The sequence below is a fragment of the Tyto alba genome, unplaced genomic scaffold (genome assembly GCF_018691265.1).
Source record: "Tyto alba isolate M040663 unplaced genomic scaffold, T.alba_DEE_v4.0 Super-Scaffold_46, whole genome shotgun sequence".
In the NCBI taxonomy this organism is placed as follows: domain Eukaryota; kingdom Metazoa; phylum Chordata; class Aves; order Strigiformes; family Tytonidae; genus Tyto; species Tyto alba.
In genome coordinates this window covers 12,369,698-12,394,056 of record NW_024881322.1, presented here as the reverse complement: position 1 = coordinate 12,394,056, position 24,359 = coordinate 12,369,698, and the positions used below count along the sequence as shown (strand labels likewise).

Sequence of the window (24,359 nt, the reverse complement as noted above, 5' to 3'; positions counted from 1 at the left end):
TAACCAGAGTCATTCTCATTTTCTGTCCTCTATTGGTGATATAGCAGAGCACATCAGACCTCCCCAGACCACCCTTTCATTAAATGACAATGCCAAATGCAAGATCGAATGAAAAATCACTTCAAGGGAAAGCTCTAGCAGAACAGGGCTCTTTCAGCTGCTGTGTCCAAACAGCAGCAAAGAATGTGTCCTGCCTTCAGATATCCAGAGAAGCAACAGCAGCCTGCCCAGGTGGGAGCAGGCAGCTTGTCCTTTCCTCCTGGAGGAGTAGCAGTGAATTTTTGACCCACATCTCAACACAAAAAGCTGTAAGTCTCACTTCAGGATTTTGTAAATGTGAGGTATGTTACAGGGCTGTATTAAAGTGATGCTTTTTCCATTTGTATTACTATTTTTATTACTATAACTATTTCCCAACCTTTGGATCAAGATTATAGGTATTATGTGTTAAAGAGGATCTGATCTGCCTTCAAAATAGTAATTGCCAGTGGATATTTATTTTTGGAACAGCTCAAAAAAAGAGAAACTGTAGAGAAGCAAGGTCTCCCTCTTCTCCATTGTGCCCTAACCACTGGAATATTCGTTATTCTTGGATGACAGAGGATCGATCTCTCTCTCCAATTAAGCTTCATCACAGTATAAAAAAAGGAATGGTTTTCAAATCTTAAAATATTTAACAAGATGGAAAAAAACATGTCCTGTTCAGTTCTCATTCAGAGACAAATCTTTTAAGCTTACTGTGTGGGTGAGAGAAAAATGAAAGCAAAATGATACAGGACAAGCAGCAAACTCCTCAGCTGATCAAACTGCCACTGACGGGCTCCTTGAACAGAGGTGTATGAGCAGCTCCAAGTAGAGTTGAGGTGTCTGTTTGATGAAGGTAGCCTCTAAAAGAAGTGCCCTGTCTTCAGGAAATTAAATTAAAATGTATCTAACAAAGCACAAAAGTCTTCCTGCATTTCCTCCACCGTTGTTCAGCTGATGACAACGGTGAGCTAACAATGCTTTATTTGACCACTGCATAAAGAAGTTGCTTGATCCTCAGTGTGTGCAGGAAAAGATGATGAACATCCACACATATGTTATTACACAGTTTGATCTCTCTGAGAAAGCACATGGGCAGCGAGTGACTGAGAGAGACTTTAAACTCACCTGACAACACAATTTCTGAACTTTCACTGAATATAATTTATTATGAATAGAGGATTTTTGAGTATTGTAATATCTACCCTGCCAAAATGCCAGCAGCAGAGCAGAACGATGATCATAATGATCATTTTGAAAGGGATTACAAAGTCAGAGAAATAATAAGGCAAATACTTTACAATGATATATTAACATACAGGCATAAAGGAAGCTGTGGTGAACCCAGAAATATGAATGCTAAGATTTCATCAATCTCCAAAGGCCCTGCAGTGATTGTATCTCATAAAGGCCGTTCCCCATAAATTAAGGAGCAGAATGTCTTTTCCTGAGGAAGACACTAATTTTCAGAAATCATTATAAATCTTTTCAAACTATTTTTGACACCTGCATCAGAGAAACATTGCAGAAAAAGGTACTGTCAAAATCACTAGAGCACGCTTAACCCCTGTATTGTTAGAAGGATGTAAAACAAATGATTTCAGAAGAAAAGTCTGATGCAGGATAACTGGAATTTCTTATATCCCCAACCTTTTTGTCTCCTTTGGGGGCCCATTCCTGTTCACCTGTGTAACACTGTCTGAAGACAAAACCCATACATAACAGAGCGTGACAGCTCTGATCCCCATAGTCCTTCCAATCTAAGAGAAAAACTAAAGATGAAGGGACCACTGGGAAAGGCCAGCAACCAAGTGAAGTACATGAGAATCATATCAGGAATGTTTTAAACAGAATTTCTGCCTCTGCTGTCATCTAAACTCACTGCCTGAGCCTGGGACTTTCAAAGTCTGTATGCTCACTCAGGATTTCCCTAAGAGGATGCTTCCAAGTCTGAGTTTTGTGCTTGTTTTGAACTGGCTGACACTAGCCAAATTTGTGACAAGTCACATGTGACGGTATTGCCATTTTTTGATAATGGCTTCAAGGAGCAGGAGCTGGGGAGGGAAGGACAGTCAAATTGCCAAGAGACAACTGGTATGTTCTTATGGGTCTGATAATATTTTTTTAATGTTTAATGCTATTTTTAAACATTTTTCCACCTTTTTTGGGTGCAAAATGTGATTCTTCTTTTAACTCAGTTTTATAGCAAATTAAAACACTAGAATAAAATTTCTGGCCAAAAAAAAAAAATTAAAAAAATTTAAAAAAAAGGCTCATGACTACCCTAATAAAAAAACTGAGCATACGAAGCATAAATAAAATAACTCTTAAAAACAGAGAGGGGAAAAAATTCTCTGTCCCAAAACATATTTATATCTAAGACTCAGTTCAAAGATACCTTGAATTGGCCTTAAAAATAGTTTATAAGCTAACTTTGGCATCTCCTCTGTCAGTTACCCAAGCAAAGAAGCTGTTCATTGAACCGAGAATATTTGTTTCAGCTTTTCAGCCTGCATATTATAACAGGATGCTCCATTTCCATGAGAAAAGTAATTTTTTCCTTTCTTCTAAAAATGCTAAAGCAGGTATGATGAACCCCATCTTCTACAGAAGAACAGTACTTGGGAGTTAATTTACAGTTTCTGATTCCTGTGTGCCAGTGACCAGGAAGAGGCTCTGGGCTCAGGACATCCTTCTTCAGGACATCAGGTTCCCCTATCACTGAGGTGAAATTCTGGTTTTAGGGCTGGATTTACATTTCAGTGGAAGGAGAGGACTCACCATTCTGGACATGCTGTTTCTCTTCTCCCACTGCGTGATAAGAGTCTGTTCCCTTATCTGTCCTAAGTGCGTTTTTCCCTTGAGAGGCTTCAAGTTTGTTCACCCCAGTTTGCCGAGTCCCATTTACATGATTCTTATTGGAATCTGCAGTTTTGTTTTCTCCAGGATTTGGTTCTTTGCTGTTCTCTGTCTTTGCTGCTGTGGCATCTTCAGCTGGCTTCTCATCCTTTTCATCTGTTTTCTTTTCATCTGTTCCCTGATGAGCGTTTTCCTCTGCTTCTTTCTTAGCTTTTTCTTCTGCATCCTCAGCAAAGAGAGAAGCAAAATGAGAAAAGAAATCACGATTATCAGTCAATTTGACAAGAATCATACAACTCACACAACTAAATCCACTTTACACACAAATAGCATTTACTTAGGTAAATGCAGGAATTGACTTGACAAAGGCAAAAGGGCATGGGAGAACATTTAAGAAAGTACTCTGAAAAAAACACCCCATGTTGGCCTAAATGTATATCATGTGCATGTCCTTTATCACATAAAGTTCACCTTTGAAAATGCGGTTCCTCAAAATTCTTAAAAGGCAAATTAAAAAGAAATATTAGCTATTGAAGGCTCTAGAGGTGCCAAGATTAATTTCATTTTTGACATAAAACAATCAAATGACATGCAGTTTATCTCATACCATATCATGCAGCTAAGCACATAAAAAGTCTTGGTTCTTCGATATCTAGTTTTTTTCCTTCTTGTTGCAGGTTGTTTCCAATGCCAGACTCCTAATCTTTTCCTTCCCACTTACCATTATCCCTTCTTTACGGCTCTGTCCTTTCTTGGCAGACTAATATATTGCTACTGGTACTTGCCCTTCCATCCCCAAAAATCTTACACTCAATCACAGATATGCAAAGGCATAAATTCAAAAGTAAGTGTTGAACAACAGCAGCATCTCAAAATACTATCATTCAGGAAGAAAAAAAAAATTAAAAATCACAGATAAGCCAATTTCCCCCCATTCCAGATACTGTTCTCCTAACCATAGGTACTGATGCAACACTTACTTACAGGGTGTCTTGCAAATTACTTTGGCTTCAGGTGTTGAGACCACTACATTTCTAGCCCAAGTCAGGCTAGAAATTCAGTTAGACTGAGCTGCAAAGGCTCTGTGTGGCTTCCTGCTGATACCTACTGACACTAGCCATTGCGAAATTCCTGACAGCAGATGATAAGGGAATCTCATCAAATAAGTTGTTTCTCAGTCATGCTAACCTGCCTTATCAGAGTCCTGGATGACAAACATCCTGCTCTTGTCACCTCAAGGACAAGAAAGCAGACACTGTGGCTAGAAACCAAACAGGACTAGATAACCAAAGAGAAAATAATTTGCTAATAGGTTGAACTGCAACTGCACATCCTCTAAAGAAGGATTCAGCCAAAGAACATGCCAAAATGACCCCTGAAGAGCACCAAAGACCCCCTCCCTCAGGCAGCTGGAAGAGACTTGAAGCACATGCATAATGACTATGTAAATAAGATAATTAGTTCCAGGAAATATAACGAATATGTAGCATCCTTCTGGGAAATCTGATGCGTGTGTATGTAACAGGGTAGTATAAGCTTTGACTGATGCAGCATACGGCATGCACGATAGGTGGAGCGATGCCCCGTGCATTCAGCGCTGCAATAAAGAATGTCTGCCTTCTAAACTTCAAAACTGAGTCTTAGAGGGGTTTGCTGTGACGGAACTTTACGGTATCACTGCATCATGCTGGAAAGCAGGACATAACCACAGCCCCCCAGTGCAGCCCTCAAGCTAATAAACACGACTGGGCGTGCACAGACCCTGGGCAGAGACTTCTCCCCCTTTTCCATGATCAGTAGAGACTTTATCTGCAAAAGCAGCTGAGTAGCTCAGCACACACTCAGTTTGGAACCTGTGAGCTTACACAGCTTCAAAGTGTATCTATACCCATACTGAGTCTAAGCATGCAGATGTGACAGCCCTATGCCTGTATTTAAGATTTCTGGGTCAGCAATATCCCGGCCCACTCATGGGCAATCAACTGCACTTCAATTGTGATAGGAATCACAGAAGCGTCTCCTGTTTTCCAAGAGATTGTGTAAACTGATGAGCAGATCCTACAAAACACTGAATAAAGTCTACCTTGGACCTATGGAAGTATTCTTGACATCTATAAGGAAGATATTTTGTTCCTTACAGGAGCAGGGTCTTGGCCAGGGAGTAAAAATTACCTAAGAATTTGTGTCTTGTCAAATACTTCTTATGAGTGAATCAGAACCAGTGTTGAGAAAAACATACTAGTAAGATACAAGAAAGAAAGGGGGAAAGCTATCTTCATAAGAAATGCCGATCTGTATTTCCTTGCCAGCAGCTAACTGAAATTAATTAATTTTTTAAATTAATAAATTATGGCTCACACGAATATATAAATTAGATATGAGCCTCCCTTACTTTATTAATCATTCCTGAAATCTATGGTAGCTTCCACGGATAGCTCAGCTATGCATGTTGATATTTTCCCTGGAGTCTCATGGTACACAGAAGGATTCCTCTCATTTAGGGATTGGAAAAAAAATCCTGGATTTTGCACTTGAACCACAGGAGAGAAATTCAGCTCAGGAGACTGGGGGTTGCTACAGCACTGCTGGAGGAATGCCTCTTGTCAAAATTAGCATCAGAAAATACTTTATCTAAATGGTGCTTTGCACATCAGGATGTTTGTTTATTCAGGTTTTTTAATTTGTAGCTATTTAATGATGATCCTTTAAGCAAGAGAGATCAGTAATGAATGCACTTACTTTGCCCACACAGTCTGAGAAATTGTCTATAAATACCACATTCAGGATAAAAAAAGATCACTGATGTTTCTAGGGACAATGACATTAACAAAGGAAATACAATATTCTGCAAATAATTTAATAATAATATCATTATTAATAATAATAATAATAATAGATTGGTTTCCTTCCCTTCTGATCCCCAGTTGCTATTTGTCGTCAATCAACAGTTAAATGCTTTATGTGTCTTTTTTTAATAATTCTTATTTTTATTGGCAGAGCATCTTGGTGCATTGCAAGACATCAGTTTGACGGGGGTCAGCAATTTAAACTCCTGCTGCGCGGCAGGCCCTGCTGCATATGGCTAAGACAGGCAAGGCAGATGGAGGGGGGTGCAGAGGCTTGCTGCAAGTCAGGAGCAAGACAGCAGCTGAGCAAAAAGGTTTTGATTCAAGGGCTCTGGAGTCCAAGAACAGTTCCTTAGTCCTCTGCCCATACAAAGGTATGCTGAGCCATAGGTTTGCATAAATCTTTCAGGATAAAAAAAGTATGCATGCTTGTACTGCTAAATGCACCCAGAGAAACAGAAAATATGTGAAAGTCAATGAATTAAGATGAACAGAAGCTGAGATTGCTTTCTGAATCTTTGACCCATAAACCTGGGCTCTGATCCAAGTTATTGGTGATGAAGTTTGGCAAAAACATAAAGTAAATCAACTATTCAGGGCTAAAGGTTGTCAGCAAGGTAAAGATAAAATGACCTTCTCAAGGGCTCCCATGTCTAATAATGCAGACTGGTGAGCTCTCCGCTTTCAAGCGATCAACTAATTCTTCCATAAACTACCTACAGGTAGTCAGGATTTTTGTATGAGGCAATTAAGAATAAAGTAAAAATAAAACCATTTCCTCTCCATCTAAAGTATTAATAACCTAACATTTATCATCAGCACACTCTGTAAAGAATGGATATCAAATACTGCATCAATACACACTACCAGTAGCAGCATTAGTTAAGCAATGTGCACACATCCACTTGAATCATAACTTGACATTTACATGTGCACATTTAGAAAAAAAGTCTTTATGCAAAGCAGCCCCTGCAAGTGGGCACAAGGCACATTTAAAAGTTAAATATCCAGAATCCATTATGATTTGCTCTATATATTTGTTTTAGGTGAAATGTAAAATAGATTTTATTTATTTTCCCACAGGTCTCTCTCGCATATAGAATTTTTATCTAGTAGATCCTTAGTGGACGAGTAAATATGTATGGCACATGTTGAAATTAAATCCTTAAAACTGTATTGGCTTCATTCACTCAACACTCCTATACAGTGAGACACTGACCATGTTAAAAGCTTTGTTTGGTTGGTTGGTTTTAATATGTTTGGGCCACAAATAACCGCAAAATAGTAAATACCAATTAAAAAAAAAAAAAAAGGTTAAATAAAGCCCCTGGCAAATAAGCAGATTTTGAATTATGTTTTTGTTTTCACTTTCATGGAATGCCTAGAAAGGTTTTTCCTGAATGGCAAGTTTTAATCACAAAAGAAAATTTAATTTGAATAATAATGTGTGCTTTCCTGCACCTTTAGACAGGCCTTTCAGTTGAAAAGGAACAATCTGCTCTGGCAAAGAGGAGAACTAAGCCAAATCTTCCTTCAGCCTTGAAGCCAAGGCCACATAATACATTAAAATGGAATTCCTTCCATTAACATGAAATACAAAAACTCCATTAAATAAGGGTTTGAGTAGCAAGCATTGAGCTCAGAGAAAAATTGTATAACTAACAGTTTCATGAAGAAAAAAAAAAAACAAAAACAGGGATATACTCCTCCCTTTTTGGTTCCAAAGCTGGTTTAAATCACCCAACGCTCAAGGACACCTTGGGCGTCATCCAGCCCCTGAAGGCAAAGGGCAGTCATACCTAAATAGTTCTCAACAGATGGCTCTCATTAGTTCCAAAAGATCTCCAACAATAGAGATTTGCCAATGTCTAAGTTATTATCAGTTTATAATCACTTGCCAATTTTTCCTCCTCTTAACAGTCCAAGGTATTTAAATAAAAACATAGTTGCCTTCTTTTGCAGCTGCAGTAGTCTTCAGAAAACTGCTTTCAGCTATAAACAACAGGTATCATCATTTGCAATGCTGTATTCTATTGTTTGCAATTGGTCCACATACTTGCTGACCTGCAGTGGCCAAAACTGGACACAGCACTGCTGTGGGGGCCTTGTTACTGCTGGAAAGACATGCCAGAGGGGCCTTAGAAGCACGGCCTGCATTTGGGTTTTTGGCTTTTTTTTTTTTTTTTGGTTTGGTTTGGGTTTGTTTGTTTGGTTGGTTGGTTGGTTGGTTTTTGTTGTTGTATTTCAATAGCGTGACAATATTGAACCCTGGTCAATTTGCAACCAACACTGCCGCCATATTATTCTGAAATATTTGCAGTCCCTCCCAGATTGATGACATCATCAGCATTTGCAGCATAGTTCCCAATTCATTATCCAATTTATGACTAGAAATATGAAACCAGCTGTGAATCCAGAATATCCTGTCCTTCTCCCCTGAACTATCATCCATACGTCTTTCAATATTAACAGTGAATAATTGATAACCTATCTCTACAAATGCTATTCCAGAATTATTTTGCACTCACTGAGTCTGACTCATTACTTTAGGGGACCTCCCTTACAACTATTCTTTTTTCCTCTCATTGTCCACATCCTCTTCATTACAGTACATAAGAAAACTATAATGCACAGATGAGTCACAATGTTCCTGTCTTTCTGAACTCAGTGTAGTCTGTTGACCTTGAAAAGCAGATTCTTTCAAACTAGTAGCGCTTACTTGAAGAATTATTTGATTGAAGAGCTAGAAGAAGAAGAGGTCAAAAGAATTTTTATTCTTTCACTAAGAAGCTTGGCTGTTACCTTTGGTGGCTTGTGCTTTCCATTTCTCCCGGTTCTGCTGCACCACCTCAGTCCAGGTGGCTTTAAAACATTTGAAGTCCACAGTGAGTATGGAGCAGTTGAGTGAGGCACTTCCTTCGGACCCAGTGCTCTTGACACTTGATCTTTTAACTTCAGAGGGACTAATGCTATTCAGACTGGGACACAAGATCACAAAACACAGAAGAAATAAGTATCCCCTACACCCAAATACAATGAAGAAGAAATAATGACTGTTAAGTCTAGATAACTTGCTAGAGAAGCAACCGGGAAAAACAAAAACTAAGCCTGAATCCTTCATCCTCCAGACCCTTCCTCCCACCCCTGGGCAAACAGCACAAACTGAGCCAGTATTAGAAATAAAGGGCAGCTTTTTTCTGCTTATCTTTTGGTATCCATAGTCCTGAAGAAATAGTATCACTCGAAGTGTTGTCATTACCTTTGTTGTGCATCTTCAGTCCCTAAATATTCACTGGAGAATCAGACAATTCTAGAAATCAAATATGTGAGAGGAACCTCCTAAAATACACTGATGGTGCCATTAGGAACAGGAAGGAGGCCATCCTCTGTCCAGGGCTCAGTGACCTCAGCTGAGGCTGAAATCAGGCACTCATTTCAGTTACAGACCCTACAGTTGTCTTTCAAGGATGGACACTTCATTGTGCACATATAAATAAAGGCAGCAAGATAACTGACATAGAAAGATATTAGTGCTTGCTCTTTGTGTAACAGCCCAAGTATAAAGAATTTACCTGGGAGAGGGAATCCTGACTTGGTAGCCCTACTCTAGCGAGCACTAGCCAGGAGGCATTTGAATCCCAAGACATGCCTCATCCGTACTAAAAGAGTAGTTTCTCTACAACAGCAGAGCAGGTTGAATGGGCCAAGACTGCTTGCACCCGAACTCCAGGTGAGTTCTGGTGATACTTCACACATTTTCATAACCTTAAATACTGTTACTAAAGTGTGCTTATGCTTCCCAGTCCTCTTTCGTATTTCAATCCCACTTGTACTTCGAGACATGAAGAAATGAGTGCCTCCCAACAACTCCCTGTCCCTTCTCTTTGACACTAGTGACTGAGAGAGCACTAAATTTCACCTGATTGCACGGCTACAACCGTTTGTGCTCACTGCCTTTGAAGGGATGGCTCAGGTTCATGCCAGCCTCCCTCTCTGCCCTCCTCCGGGCTGGAGTTGCCCTGTAACCGGGTCAGGTCACAAGGTGAGCTGCGGTGCAATGCGGATATGGGGCTTTAAGCCACAAGGAAGACATATGCTTTGGGGGGAAAAACGGGGGGAGTTGGGACAATGGCAGCATGTGCAGAGTGAAGGGAGAGGGCATGTGGTTATTCACCTGGAACGTCTGAACCCAGACATGCCAGAGCGGGAAGCTTCATCGATGAGTGGGGTCACAATCTTCTCGGTCATGTCGGTCAGCACAGTAAAAGTGGGTTCCACGATGAAATCAATGAAACCTGAGCAGAAACACAAGCAGAGTCAAGTAGGCAAGGGGAGGATTTATGTGGAGTCACTGCTTCAGTGACAGCAGACAACCACACTGTAAAAGGCACAGTAAAATAATTATACCTTGAAAGAGGGATACACAAACACTAGAAAGGGAAAATGGAGCTACACATTAATCCCTGACCCAAGAGCCTAGATATAGCATGCAATAAAAGGTACCTACTTAAACACTGGAAAGAAAGTATGCCAAATCAGAACACAAACAGATGCATCAGAACTTGTTTTATACAAGGAATATGATACTTAAGCCAAATTCCTGGTAGATTTGGAGAAAACCCAGTTTAAAAAATGAACTCACTAAAAGCAGAAAATCAATATAACAGAAATAATACTTGTAACCTTTGCTGGTGTGGAGTTACATGCAAACCTCCCTTACTGCTTACCAGTGGGTTGCTGTGAATATTCTCTCTTCAGTGTTTGGCCAGCTCTTTCTTGTTGATAATAAACCAGATTTAGATGCCTTCCCCCCCATTTTTTAATATAAGGAAAGGAAAAAAATAAAGGGCCAAATCATTTCTACTTCAGAATACAGGTTGGCAGAGGAGAATATGGCTCTGATTGCAGTGTTGGGAAGAGCAGACTGAAGGGCCCTGTGGTCATAAGGTCATGAGATGAAGGAAAAGCCAAGTTGCATGGAAAAAACGTGAGAGTGAGGAGTTTACAGTACCTTACACCTTCCCCTAAATTCTCACCTGGGGCAAAGGCTATTTCTTATGTTCATTTTAGCACTCCACTTGGCAAATTTCTTAGTCGTGCAGGTACTATGAGTAGTAAAACAATGATGTCCTCAATCCCTCCTAAGGCACACTGGGATTCAGGTCTTTCCCTACTGTTACAATTTTTAAAGATTTGGTATCTATCAACTATTAATTATACATTCATAATATTATAATTTCTCTGACTGGGTCATGACATGTGTCTATGACAAACCCTGACTATTCTAGGTGATAACAGAACAATAAAAGGAGAAGAGACCACATGGGCCAGGCACCTGAATTCATAGATGCTTTGATCCACATCTTGAATGCAAAGCAGTTGAGCATATTTCTAGTTCCATTTCCCTCCCCTGATTTTTGCTGAATTTCTAAAAGGATGGATAATTAAGTGTATTTTCATGCCTAGCCAAATTAAAAACATTACTTGAAAGTTCTCAGAATTTCATACTAACATTCTGTAAATGTGAAGAAAGTATGGATTCAGTCTTATCTGAACATCTGAATCATGTGCCTCCATAACACTATTCAAATTTAGGGAAAAAAAAAGAACTTCCTTCCTCCCAGGGAGTTAATCAGAAATGTATGCTGTATAAAGCCATGACATGAAATTGTGTCCTAGATCACAACCCAGATAATCTGAGCAAACTTCATACAATTTTTTAAAATGCTGGAAATTGTACTAACTGAGAACAGTGCCACAGGAACCCTGAGGATAATGAAAACTTGATTTGCATATGTGTGTGTGTATCTGCCTGTTTATATGTGTCTTCTATTCCCCTTCACTAAAACAAATTTTAACCTCTTCATGACCAAAGAAACCCAAGCCATGGTACCTTGTCACTTCGGCTTGTCAAGTAATAACACTGCTATTTGCTCCATCACCACTAACAACCCGAAGGCATACAAATAAATCTCTGGTATGAGACACATGACCGTGTCACTAACTTCAGCAGTGAGGTGATGGGAGCCACTTCCTGAGGTACTTGACATTCACACATAAAAACAACTTCCAGTTGGAAGTGTCTCAGAAACAAGTTTTCCCTGGGAGAAGTCTTGCATCTCATCAGCAGAGACTGGCAGAGGTGGCACAAGGGACCACAGGTAAACGAACTCAAAGACTTAGGAGAACTTTTCTTTGATAAGTGGTATTTTTTCCTCTATTCCCTATAACATGAGTAAGTTATTAAACTATGTTACCTTAAAATGGGAATTATAATAAAGTCAGGAAACATTCTGCTATCATAGAAAAAAAGTTTAGGACTTTATTAATAATTATGTAATTTATGCAATATTCCCAAGTGCCCCCCACCTCTGTGTTCTCTCTCTTCTTACCTAAATTACTGTGATTTAAATATGGTGATTTAGTTTGCTAATTAAAAAACCTGACTATCAAATAATGAACCTGGGTTTTAAAACCTATTAATGCTAATGACCATTTTATCATCCTTTTTCTTCTTCAGTAGAATGAGCATGATAAATATTTCTGTACCCCAGTGACTGAGATGATTTTACCAATTAACACTGCATGCTGAGGGTGGATTCCAGGCGCACACCTGGTATTCACTCATTCCACCTGAGAACATCTCCATGGCAAACACTGGCTAGAGGACCGTTTCCCTAAAGCCCACCACAAAAAAAAAAAAAAAAAAAAAAAAAAAAAAAAAAAAAAAAAAAAAAAAGAAAAGAAAAGAAAAAGAAATAGAAATAAGATTCATCAGCATGCACTCATCAGCCTTTATCCAGTGTTTTCTGAAGCTGTAATTTTCTTCCCTGCCAGCAAAAGGACAAAAATAAAGGGAAGCTGCTACATTTATCAGCTGTAAAAGAGGACAATGACAACAAAGGCTGATCTCCAGTCAAACAAGATTCCTGCAGTCTGAGACAGCCAGAGAAGCTTTAACCCCTGATATTCTTGTTGGGAAATGCAAGTATTGGATTGGTTTTCTTTGCAGCTTGTTTGTTTCCCCCACTCTGACAAGCAACTTGACTTCTGGACATTAATTCCTCCCGACTTCTGCACTTTGCTGTGGTACAGAAATATTTACCACACTCACTCTACTGAAGAATAAAAAGGATGATAAATTGGGTCATTAACATTAATAGGTTTTCAAACATTCATTATTTGATAGTCAAGGATTTTTTAATTATCAGTTTAAACTCTGAACAATTTCTTCACAAACTGAAGCAACAGGAGAGAGAGACATTCTTTCTTTTGAGGAAGATTTTGATGTTAGATTGCTTCATTTCCATGAAAAAAGTCCATACTGCAAAACCTTCAGTCTGCATTTGTGAAAATCTTTTGTTAATGAAAATGCTTGTCCACTGTGTTGTTGCATCTGCAGTGACTTCAGAGCAGCAAACCAGCAACTACAAACAAGTCAAGACACCAGAACAGGATTTCTAGGCTCTGTCCCCGATAGAACCAAGTTTTATTTCACAAAGGACAGAGGGTTTTTATTTGTAGGATCTGATGACTGACTGCTGGAATTCAGCGAGAATTTACTTTTACAAAGAAATGTAGTAATTACTATTCCAGGGAACAATTTGTTAAGGCTATTAGTCAGGTAAACAAATTAATGGGAAGAGATTATTTGTTTGAGAATATAGCCTACAACTTTCAAAGCCTTACCTCAGCAGATAGCCAGAAAATACAAGCCATTTTGATTTAACAAAGGAGATATTACAGAAAGACACTGCCAATATGTGCAGTAGACTGAGAAATCAAAATTTTATAATGCTAGAAGGCAAGATTTATAGACAGTAGCCTATTAATGTCAATGGATTACTAAACTGCACAAATAGAATATAATGACAAATAGTATGCGACTAAAGTCTGTCTTTGCATACTGACAAGTGCCTCTTTTATAAGGTGGAATTGACCCAAGGGGCATTGGTGCAGAAGTTTCTTGGCTCTCTTGGCCTCCCTAAGCAAAGGAGCAAAAAAGAGGAGGACAAGGAAAACTCATTTTTGAGCAAACACAACCCTACATAGAGGGACCCCATGGGAAGCACAATTCATCTTCCTTGTAAGGAGTGAGGGACATATCTGAAGGCTGATAGAAGGGATGTGAAAGAGAAGTTTCTACATGTGCTTCCCTCCACACCAGCCACAGAGAGTTTATCTTCTCCCACAGCACTGCAGTAGGTGTAGTGTGCCCAGGAGTCCTCAATATGGGTTTTAGCTGAGACTGCAGCAATTCAAGTTTACTGTTTCTTCCCTCCACCAAGCTGCTGGCAGAACACACAGTTGCACTGCATTCTACATACATTCCTACTCTTCTGGGTAGCAGAGGAGTAAATGTTACATGTCTGGCTACCAGGCGAGGCTTGCATAGGGCTTTTCAGGTTCAGATTCTTCGCTGAACTGTCTAGACTTTCAAAGCCATAAAAATCTGAGATTGGGTCCCTCAGAGAATTGCTTGCCTAACAGGAAAAATTAAATATTTTTAAACAGAAATGTCTCTTAGCCACAGATATGAATCTGAAATTTCCTAGGTTCAGGGATATCCTTGTTTTTCTCTTTGAGAGAAATTTCATAATTGAACTTTTTTGTTTGTTTTCCTTTAATACATTCTCTATGTGTCTGGTTTCAGTTCCCTCTTTTTTAGAGTCCATGTTATCTTTCTTTTGTTATTCTATTTGGCTCCCTATTCTCCAGTTGAGGTTAGATCATGTTCTTCTGTCCACGTCACTTGCTTCCTAGGTATAAAAATTCAGACACAAATCTACCTTTTCCATTGGCTTTTTTTTGCTCCCAACCTCATGAACAGTTTTACTTCACTTAGCTCCTCTTGTTTACTCAACAAATACCAGGTTTTTTGCCTCATCCTTCTACTACTTTTTCACTCAAAGACTGGAGGAGAGGTAGAGAAAACACTGTTGGTGAGTCTGTAAAAAGATCTGTTTCTGAATGGGTGGAGCAGAGAGAGGTTTGCTATTTGCTTGGATTCGGTGAAAAATATTGGTTGGCTTGAAGCACTGGGAAGGGAAGGGTGGGAGGAATAAATGGAAAAGCACACAATAGGTTTTGCCCAGGTCATCAAAGGGACTGATATTACATTTTCATATCCACCAATGACACTCATATCATAACACGTTGCCACGTGGACCTCATCTTCACAGCTCAGAAAAACATGGAGTAGTGACATAACCAGGCACTGCAGTCTTCTCTGCAGACACATCAGAGGCAACCTGGTTACTGCATGGAACCACCACCGTAAATTTAATAGCTCCTCAGCTTTGAATTGTTGATCTGGGAAAAATAATGCTATTGTGCTTTATTTCCTCTCTTTACCATAGTTCCAAATGATGAGAGATCACCATGACTTTAGCCCTACAAGGAGGAGTAAGTTCTGCTTCTAAGATGCTACTTCACATGCACCAAAAGGTCCATACCTATTTGAGACTGAGCAACCATAGTAGACTTGCGATCGCACAGTGGAGAGAAGGGAAGCCCTAGTTCTGCTTCTTTGTCACCCTGGAGAAACAAAATTGAGAAGAAATTAGAAAACGACAAGGCACATTGCACTTTGATATCTTAGGTTATGACTGTAAAAGCCTCTCATTTTACTTTATTAAATTTTGATTTTAGTTTGGGGTTTTTTTGTTTGCTTGGGTTTTTTTAATATAAATTGTGGAGAATTTGATTCTGGCTGGAAAAGTTGTAGTCCAGGGAGAAGTTGGTGAATTAAGCATTGTAATTCCAGTGATTCCTCAGAGCTTTCCCTGCCTACTTGGCAATTTTATGCATCAACTAAAAACCCACTTGAGCACAAGAATGCTTCCCACTGCAGTTCTCCAGAGAACCCAGCCAAACTCAGTTCTCAAAGCAAACCTTTCAAGAGAAAACATCAGTGTCAGGACTGATTTTTCAGGGCTTGCACTTCTTTGCATGTCTTTTTTTAGCCTTTTAGATAAGGAATTCACCGGTCATGGTTGGTCAGATGCAGATTACTTTTTTCTTCCAAAGGAAACACTGACATTTTTCTATGACAAAGCAACCTGCTTGGCTGATGTGAGACGAGTGGTGGACATTGTCTACCTGGATTTCTCCAAGGCTTTCAATATGGTTTCCCACAGCCTCCTCCTAGAGAAACTGATGTGTTACGGTCTAAACAAGTGGTCTGTGCAGTGGGTGGGAACTGGATGACTGGCTGCACCCAGAGGGTGGTTGTAAATAGCTCCTTTTCAAATTGGCAACATGTCAGAAGTGGGATGCCCCAGGGATTGATACTGGGCTCAAATCTGTTTAATATCTTCGTAAGTGATCTGGATGATGGGATCACGTGTACCCTGATGAATTCTGCTGATGATACTAAACTGGGGAAGTGGACACTTTGGAAGGGAGAGCCACCCTGCAGGAAGACCTGGATAGGCTGGAAGAGTAGGCTAACAAGAACCTTATGAAGTTCAACAAAGACAGGTGTAAGGTCTTGCACTTGGCAAAATATAATACAAGAGTGCAGCACAGGTTGGGATCTACCCATCTGGGGAGCATCTCTGTGGACAGGGCTCAATATGAGTAAACAGTGTGCTGTTGTGGCAAAAAAAGCCAGTGGGATGCCGAGTTACATCAATAAGGGCATCACTTGCAGAGATAAAGAAGTCATTATCACACTCTACTCAGCACTTGTCAGGCTACACCCTGGAATACTATGTTCAGTTTTGGTCCCCACTACGCAAAAAAGACATGGACAGGCTGGAGACGGTCCAGAGAAGGGCCACAAAGATGATGAAAGGACTGGGGAGCCTGCCATATGAGGAAAGGCTGAGAGAACTGGGTTTATTCAGCCTTGAGAAAGCTTAGGGGAGACCTTAATCATCATGTTCCCTTATTTAAAGGTTGGCTACAAAGAAGATGGAGACTCCCATTTTACAAGAAGTCACATGGAAAAGATGAGGGGTAATGGAGGTTCTGATTGGACACAAGAGGAAAATTTTTCACAATGAGAACAATTAGCCACTGGAATAATCTCCCCAGGGAAGTGGTGGATTCCCCAACATTGGACACTTTTAAGATTTAGCTGGACAGGATGCTGGGCCATCTTGTCTAGACCATGCTTTCGCCAAGAAAGGTTGAACCCGATGATCCTTGAGTTCCCTTCCAACCTGGTATTCTATGAGTCTATGATTCTGACATTGTCAGCATTTTATGTGAGCACTTAAGTACAAAAATCCAAACATGCTTTCCAGTTCTCAGATCTGAAAGTTGTTTTATAACATCACAAGATGGTGCAGAAGATCAAGTGTTATAACCCCACTTCTTTCCAGTCTTTCAAGCTGCATATTCTCAAAAAGCCCTTTAACTTGGTTCAGTCACTCTGTAACAGATTGCTTTATTCTGAGAAGATACATAGGATAACATAGTTGTAATACTCCCCAATAAGCATTCAAATTTACCATAGTCTGTTAAATATACTATACAATCATTCCTTAATCAGCAACTCAATTTAACTGTGCTGAACTTCTTGCCAGTGTACTGACTAATGTCAAATAGAAGCTAAAGTAGCCAGCAAACTAACCAGAGAAAAACTTCTGTAGGCATAAGAAGAGCTGAATTCTTCTTCTTTTTGTTAATACAACATACAAGAAATGGGAGCATAAGTCCTGTTAGAGTTTTGGGTGGGAAAACAAGCAATAGTATTATTTTATTGCAGAACGATTCTGCTTTATGTTAGGAGTCTGATATACAAATATCAGGGTAAACCAGAAACAAAACACAGAAATATTTCCAAGTAACATTCATTTACTGCGTCTGCTGCATCTCTCAGGACAACCATCTCTCAATGCCAGCTCTTACCCAATCATCATCCTTCTCTTGCTTCTCATGCCTCTCAAAAACCCCAGTGCGTAATTCTCTTTAGGAAAGAACCCCTAACTGCCTTTCTGACTGCTCAGAGAGATACTTCTTCTAAGTTGTTTGGGCAGCTCCCTCATGACTAGCTAAAATGCATCAAGTAAAACAAATTAATTCATGCAAGATATTTGGTTTAAGAGATGCTCACCATAAATGCTGAATGTAAAAAAACAGTATTGTATTCAGAAGCATCATTTGCACCTACAGCATGGTTACTTGGGGTAGGAAGACCTGTGTCACATCACAAAATAGAAATCCAATAGGGCTGGGGACCTGCACTGATATAGGTTAAGTCAGGCTTTATGTCTCTGCAGAGCATGTAACAGAAAAGACATGAGAGGGTCTACAGGTGCAGCGCATAAAGAAATAAATACCTAATCTGATGCCAGCCCAGTTTCTTATCACCATGGTCCCTTCTGGATAGTGGTACTTCTCAGCTTGTGAGAAGAGTGTGTGGTGTTCTGCTGTCAAGTAGGTATGTATTTACTGATCTAAATAACTAAATAACTTCAATGAAGTCTATACTTCATGGTAAGCTTGAGGGTTTTTCTGAACAGGGAATTAATACTGCACCTGAATTTGTAACTAGAATATAAGTTTTATATAAAGCTTTATGTAAAAGTAGTAGTATTTTCCATTTAAAACTAAATTAGGACTGGTTGGCTGAAATTAAATTTTTCTTATGAAAACATAAAATAATAATTTTGTCTTCATTACATGTGTAAATCTTGGGGTTTTTGTGGTCTCATCTCTAACTAATCCTAATTCCCTCACCAGTCTTTAGGGGACTCAGCACTGGTGTATTTTAACGTATCTAGTATAATTTTGAAGTAGAAAACCATAGATGTGTGGAGAGCTTTTCCTAAAATGTATGTGAAAATCATCCTACTTGCATAAGCCTCCTGTGTGGCAACACAGAGACAGATGCAGGTACGAGTTACCTGCTTCCACCTACTAAACCCATTCTTGTTTTGAAATACAAATTGAGGATTCATTTCAAAGCAAATTCTTGCAAAGTCCTTATTAAGAAGGGATTCCACAATGCCTTTAAAAACAGATGCCATTTTAACAAAATGTTAGAACTTTTAAAAAATTGTCATATATTTTTCTTTTTTGCATTCAGAATTACTATAAAACATGAAGTTATTGAACTTTGGAGGGAAATGAAGCACTTGGTTTTCTGCATAGTTTAGTAATTCATATTGGTGAAAAGTACCCTAAACACTCCTAAGTGCTCTGTTTACTTTTACTTTTTTTATTTTTTTTTTTCAAGGCAGCTATTTAAATGCTTTTAATTAGTCACTTGGGGAGCTTATAGCTATTACACAGAGCTTAATGATTTGTCTAGATTTGTGGATCTGCCAACAGGCATTCCACTGTGAGCTACAAACTAGATCAGTTCACTTTAGATAAAGTAAGGGCAATGCATTTTTCACATCTACCCCAACACTTTAAGTACAGATCCATAAAGTACAGCTACCTAAATCTGTTTTCTATGGTTCTACAGCTAAGTAAAATGTCATGTAGTCTACATTTTGCTAATTTGAAACACATATTAGCTTCCTAAATTAGAATTTCTATTAACTAGATAATGTCTATATCTATAGGCAGCTTATCAGACACTAACTTCCCAAGAGACATAATAGCCAGTGCTACTTGTGCCAGATGAGAAAGTTTCATATCACTCAGGAGGTTCTTGCATAAATCAGATAAAAAGGAAAAGATCTGTGTTCATATTTTCCTACTTCCTTGTCCAATCCTAAACACTCCCTCTGTGCTGCAGAAATACAGAACTTCCCTAGCTTTACCTGTCTGAAGAACTCCTCTAGCAGAGACATGGTCCAGCGATGATGGAGATCCCAGGCCTTGGCTGGATGACTGATATCTGCTGTATGCAACAACAGTGATAAGGCTTTCGGCTTGTCAATTCTGAAAACCCAAAGGATCAAACAAATTAATTGTCTGCTCTTGCAGTGGAGAATGACAACAATCTCACCTAAGTAAGGAAATGAGGTCATTAGAATCTTTTGCCAGGTTATTAATGGAGTGATTTCTGTGTTCATAAAATCAGACAACTATGAAAGATTGTCTAATTTCTCCAACATACACTGTTCCTGATGTAAAAGAGACATTAAGAAGTCCAAAAAGAAATTTTGCTTAGCCTTGCTGAGCTCCTTTCCAGGCTTGCTTGTCTGCACAGCAGGCTTGAAGAGCTGCTGTGTTCCCCATTTTAGCTCATGTGCATTTTATGCGGTTCAGAAGAGAAGTTGGTCCCTACCATCTTATCATAGTAAACAGTTAGGATCTCATCTCAGGAGCACTGATGAGTCTACACAGTAACTGATAAATGTTTCACTGCTAGAAAACTAGCGTGAGGTCAGAAAGGGATCCTTGCATCTGCTTCCACAGAACAAATAAGTCTGGCAATTTCTTAAAACCATAACCTGAGAGGCTAGCCCAAGAACACAGTAAATAATGCCTTCTTGGGATGGGTACTTTTGTTTTTTTTTACTTCCAGCTTTTGACTGTGATAGCTGGAAGAGTTGTAGCTTTTGAGAGGACCAAGTGGCTAACCACACTCTGGTCTGATACAAGTATAATTCTGGGAGGCTCTGGACAGACCTGTGTCCAGGGTGAAAAAATGACCCTCGCTCAGAGCTTTCTGCAGTATAAAAGGAATTTTATCGGAAAAGCTGTAGACAAAATATTACAGCTCACAGTGGTGTACTGTGAAGAAGAAAAGGCCTTCCCCATACTGCTCTATCTGCTGTTTTCCAGTCCTTTCCTCATTGGATCTCATTGGATTTCATCTGTCCTCTGGTTATGGAGCAGGCCCCTTGCAGAGGCAGCAGGTGATACCATCTGCAGAAGGTCAATGCACAAGTTGTGTTCTGCAGATCTTATAACCTTGAGTCATACTCAAGCTGTAGAGGTCACTCAGCTGGATCAAGCCCTTGATGTTATCCTGACATGCAAAGGGAAATGCTCAGGGAGGCTTATCCCACCATGGTGACCTTTGCAAGCTTCTTTGGTCCACCAGCACAGAACGGAGATGTATGTATAGGGGAATGCCAGTCCACTCCTCAGTGAATCAATTCAAAATTCAATGGAAGAAAGAGAATTGATGTGGACATCAAAGAGAGTGAGGGCCTCTGGAGAGGAGCTTTTGAAGTCAACCACAATGGCAAAGCACCAGCTGAAATACAGCCCCTCACTGCACAGTGTTGTGAAGTGACTCACCCTTCTGGCTGCTGCAAAGCATTCTTCATGGCTTTGATTTGCTGGAAGTGACAGGACATATCAGTGGCCAACACCATCTCGATCACCAGAGCTCTGAATTCCCTTTTGGATGGCATCACGTTGAGAGGAGCAAGGAAAGAGAAACACAAAACCCAGCGTCAGATACACTCCATTTTTTCTGTTATCTATCTGCAAATTATTGACAGTACTCCTGCCTTTGTATGCCACTATTTCCATTATCCCTCTGTCACGGATGAGGAAAAGGATGATTTTCTACACAAACACAGGAGTGGGAGGGCTACAAATTAAGCCAGGCGGCTAATCCTTACTAAAAGAAATTCTAGATGTTTTTTGAAGAGCACATTGGCATTAGCATTCCTTTTTCAATTAAGCACAAACCTCTTAAATTGATTTCCTTTATAGGACATTCTTAGAAGGAAGTAAAAAGGCTGTTTAAAGCCTCGGCATGAATCAAGTGAACTTTTGAACCTGAATCTCTATCCAGTTGACTAAAACTGGTTGATGCCTACTTTGAAAGTTTAGTCATATTGTTAAAGGAAAACCAGAATGTTAAAAAAAAAGTCTCCTAGTGTATATGATGCATACATGTAGTCAGGACCTTTGAGAACCTGCATTACTTCTCTGATATTATTCATTCAAACTATTCCTGTATGAATTTTTCTTGAGTAAACTTGTTTAGGATTCAGTTGAAATTTATTTGAAGATAGTATGACTGTCCAAGAGATTTTAAAATATCAGAACATTCTGACCTAGCACACAATAAAAATTTATTTTTTCTTTCCCTCAGTTCAGTTATCCACAGGTTAATGGAGGAAGAACAGCCCAAGGTTAGCATACCAGCTCATGATTTGGAAGATTCAGAAATGGGTCAGCTTTCATTTAAAAATAAGTTACCATTCTTCTTTTCATGAATGCTTCATGAAGAACAAGGTGTATTTTGAGCATGTCTCTTGCCTCTGATGGCTGTGCTCAAATTCCAGCCCCAGGTCATCTCTGTGCAGAGACTCAAGACTGCTGTGCCTACCCCATGCCACAGGTGGCATGTAATGAGTCCCCCTGCCAGGAGTTCTGCACATACACTAAGATGGCATCAGCTGGCCTTGCTTTTCCCCTGGTATACCCACTTCCTCCATCCCATCCTTATCTATAACCAGTTGCACAGCCAACAGCATTCAAGTTGATGACTATTGTAAATTTTTTGGAATATTTTTTGGCCAGCCATGGTCATTTCCTGGTCTGGTTCATTCCCAGCAGTGCAATCCTCAAAGTCAATACAAGCAAGAGAGGCAGGAGAGGAGAACCTGAATGCATAGAAAGAAACTTTTACCAGAAAAGGGTGCCATTATGCTGTGGGAACAATTAGTGTTTGGGATTATTCCTGGGAAGCACCAGACACTTCACAACGTCCTCTGGAGTGCCACTCCATCATAACGGTCTGCAGGGGCTACTCTGAGCGTAGCTTGTGACAGCAGGAACACAAAAGCAAAGGGCTCAGCTCAGGCAAATGGGTCACTGGCTCCAGCGCCAGCACGTACTTCTGCTCACAAGCACACACATTTTAGTTTCCCTTTCATAGATGTAAACCTGGAATAAGCACGTTCTCTGACCCCTGCACATACTTCAGAAGGTTGTTTCCTCTGAAACAGAGAGGAACAATACTGCAGAGAGCTTAAAAAAGAAAGTATTTTAATACCAAAGGGCTCTTGTTTGTCACTTCAAACATCAGGCGTCACAAGAGCAGGTGACTTTGAAAGGCGTGTGGACACAGGGAATGAATGAGAGGAAACCTCAAAAGACATACGCTAGAGGAGGACAGTTTCTGCATTTGCTGCCAGGTTGAGAGAAGGCCGAAACACATTACAGGGAGAATTGAAGATGGATATTTTTCCATTTCTTGGTTTTGCTTCTCAGTCGGATTGGAGCCTGGGATACACACAGCTTTAGCACTTTGTTTCTGCAATTTCCTTCAAAGCCTCCACAACACATTATGGTGCTGCAGTCTGCATGCAGCACAGCAGCCCTGGCTGAATAGTCCCCAGAAGCTGTTTGCAAGCGGTGTTCCCACTGAGGTATCACTGGGCTGTTTTTAATGATGCTAATAACGCACAAAAGCCTGTTAGTGTTTTGTGATCTCCATGGTATTTCTGCAATACCTTCTTCTCCTTTATTCCCAAGAAGCAAAACCCAATTCTGTATTCAGGAGGAAGTTCACGAAGAACCAAAGTTAATTTGCTCAAAGAGTAATTGTACTGAGTAATTTATTAAGTTGACTCAAGAAAAATTATCCAAGTCTTTAAACAATAGGCAATCTAAAATTGTGCACGAGAAAAGAAGAAATAATGCAATCTGATGAAAAAGGAAGGAGAATTATACCTCTCTAATCTATCAGTTAGATCAAGCTCATAGAGGCAGTCATGCTCTCCAGTTAATCTCCTCCAGAGAGTCACAGTCGCACTGGGATAAGTATTCGCAAGCACAGTCATATCAGAACATTTTCCAATAAAGATAACTTGCCCATGAACTCAGGCCAAGGAAATGCCCTAGAGACAAGCTGCCTTCTGACCATTAAGAGTTAAGTCTACCGTTTTATTGCTGGTCATGCAGCATCATGGCAACAAGGATGGTATGAATATGGAAAAGAATATAGAAAAGAAAATCCAGAATTGTTTTCATTACATGAAAATGACAGTGCTCATCAGCACCTCCTCCCGACCTGCACCGTCTCTCTCTATCACCTAAAATCTAGTCAAAATCAAGCCCAAAGAAAAGATAAACAATCTGCTAAAGATGTGGTCTGAACAGCAGCTGTGGCAAAAAGAGCACGAGCCAAAGGGAGAAAGGAAACCAATAAATAGCAGAGAGATGACACCTTCCCCCATGACACCAATGGACAGTTTTAAAGTCGGTATTGCCTTCTGTATCTATACAAGCCATGAAAGCAGAGGACTGGAACGACACAGGAAAAAGGGGCATGCTGGGATCTACTGTCACTTTGGCAGCACAGGCACAGCAAGCCGTCACCAGCAACACCTTCACAGCCAGCTTAGTTTTCCTTCTTCCAACCCCAGTCAGCAAGAGTTCTGTTTGCAGACTGTTTGTCATTTAGTCACTGTGGAGGAAAGAAAACCACCTCCCTTTCCTGCTTAACTGATGATGTGCTCTCAACAGCTTTTACACTGCTTGAGGTCCATGGGGATCAGCTGATGGGGGAGAAATACCTACACACCTATCCTGGTTGAAGCCCAGATGGCAACTGAGCACCATGTAGCTGCTCACTCACTCTTTCCCCTGCAGGGATGGGGAAGAGAAAATAAAACAAAAGGTGCAGGGATCAAGACAAGGACACAGAGGGATGACCCACCAGTTATGGTCACAGGCAAAAGACGGACTTGATTGGGGAAGAAAAAAGCATCAATTTAATTTGACCACCACCACTGCCACTAATTTACCAAT

At 40.0% G+C, this 24,359-nt stretch overlaps 1 protein-coding gene across 7 annotated transcripts in view; it reads right to left on the bottom strand.

Annotated features, from left to right (window-relative positions):
• PDE1C (phosphodiesterase 1C) overlaps positions 1–24,359 on the bottom strand; it is a 304,380-nt gene that overhangs the window by 32,568 nt on the left and 247,453 nt on the right. For 6 of the 7 annotated variants that reach the window (XM_032997371.2, XM_032997374.2, XM_032997372.2 and 3 more), the window contains 6 exons: positions 20,886–20,987; positions 19,454–19,574; positions 15,185–15,266; positions 9,904–10,024; positions 8,532–8,707; positions 2,806–3,102 (listed from right to left, as the gene is read on the bottom strand). In XM_032997371.2, the coding sequence (XP_032853262.1) occupies positions 2,806–3,102; positions 8,532–8,707; positions 9,904–10,024; positions 15,185–15,266; positions 19,454–19,574; positions 20,886–20,987 (899 nt within the window). Of the gene's footprint in view, positions 1–2,805; positions 3,110–8,531; positions 8,708–9,903; positions 10,025–15,184; positions 15,267–19,453; positions 19,575–20,885; positions 20,988–24,359 lie in introns of those variants that run through there. The other variant, XM_032997376.2, reaches the window with a different exon arrangement.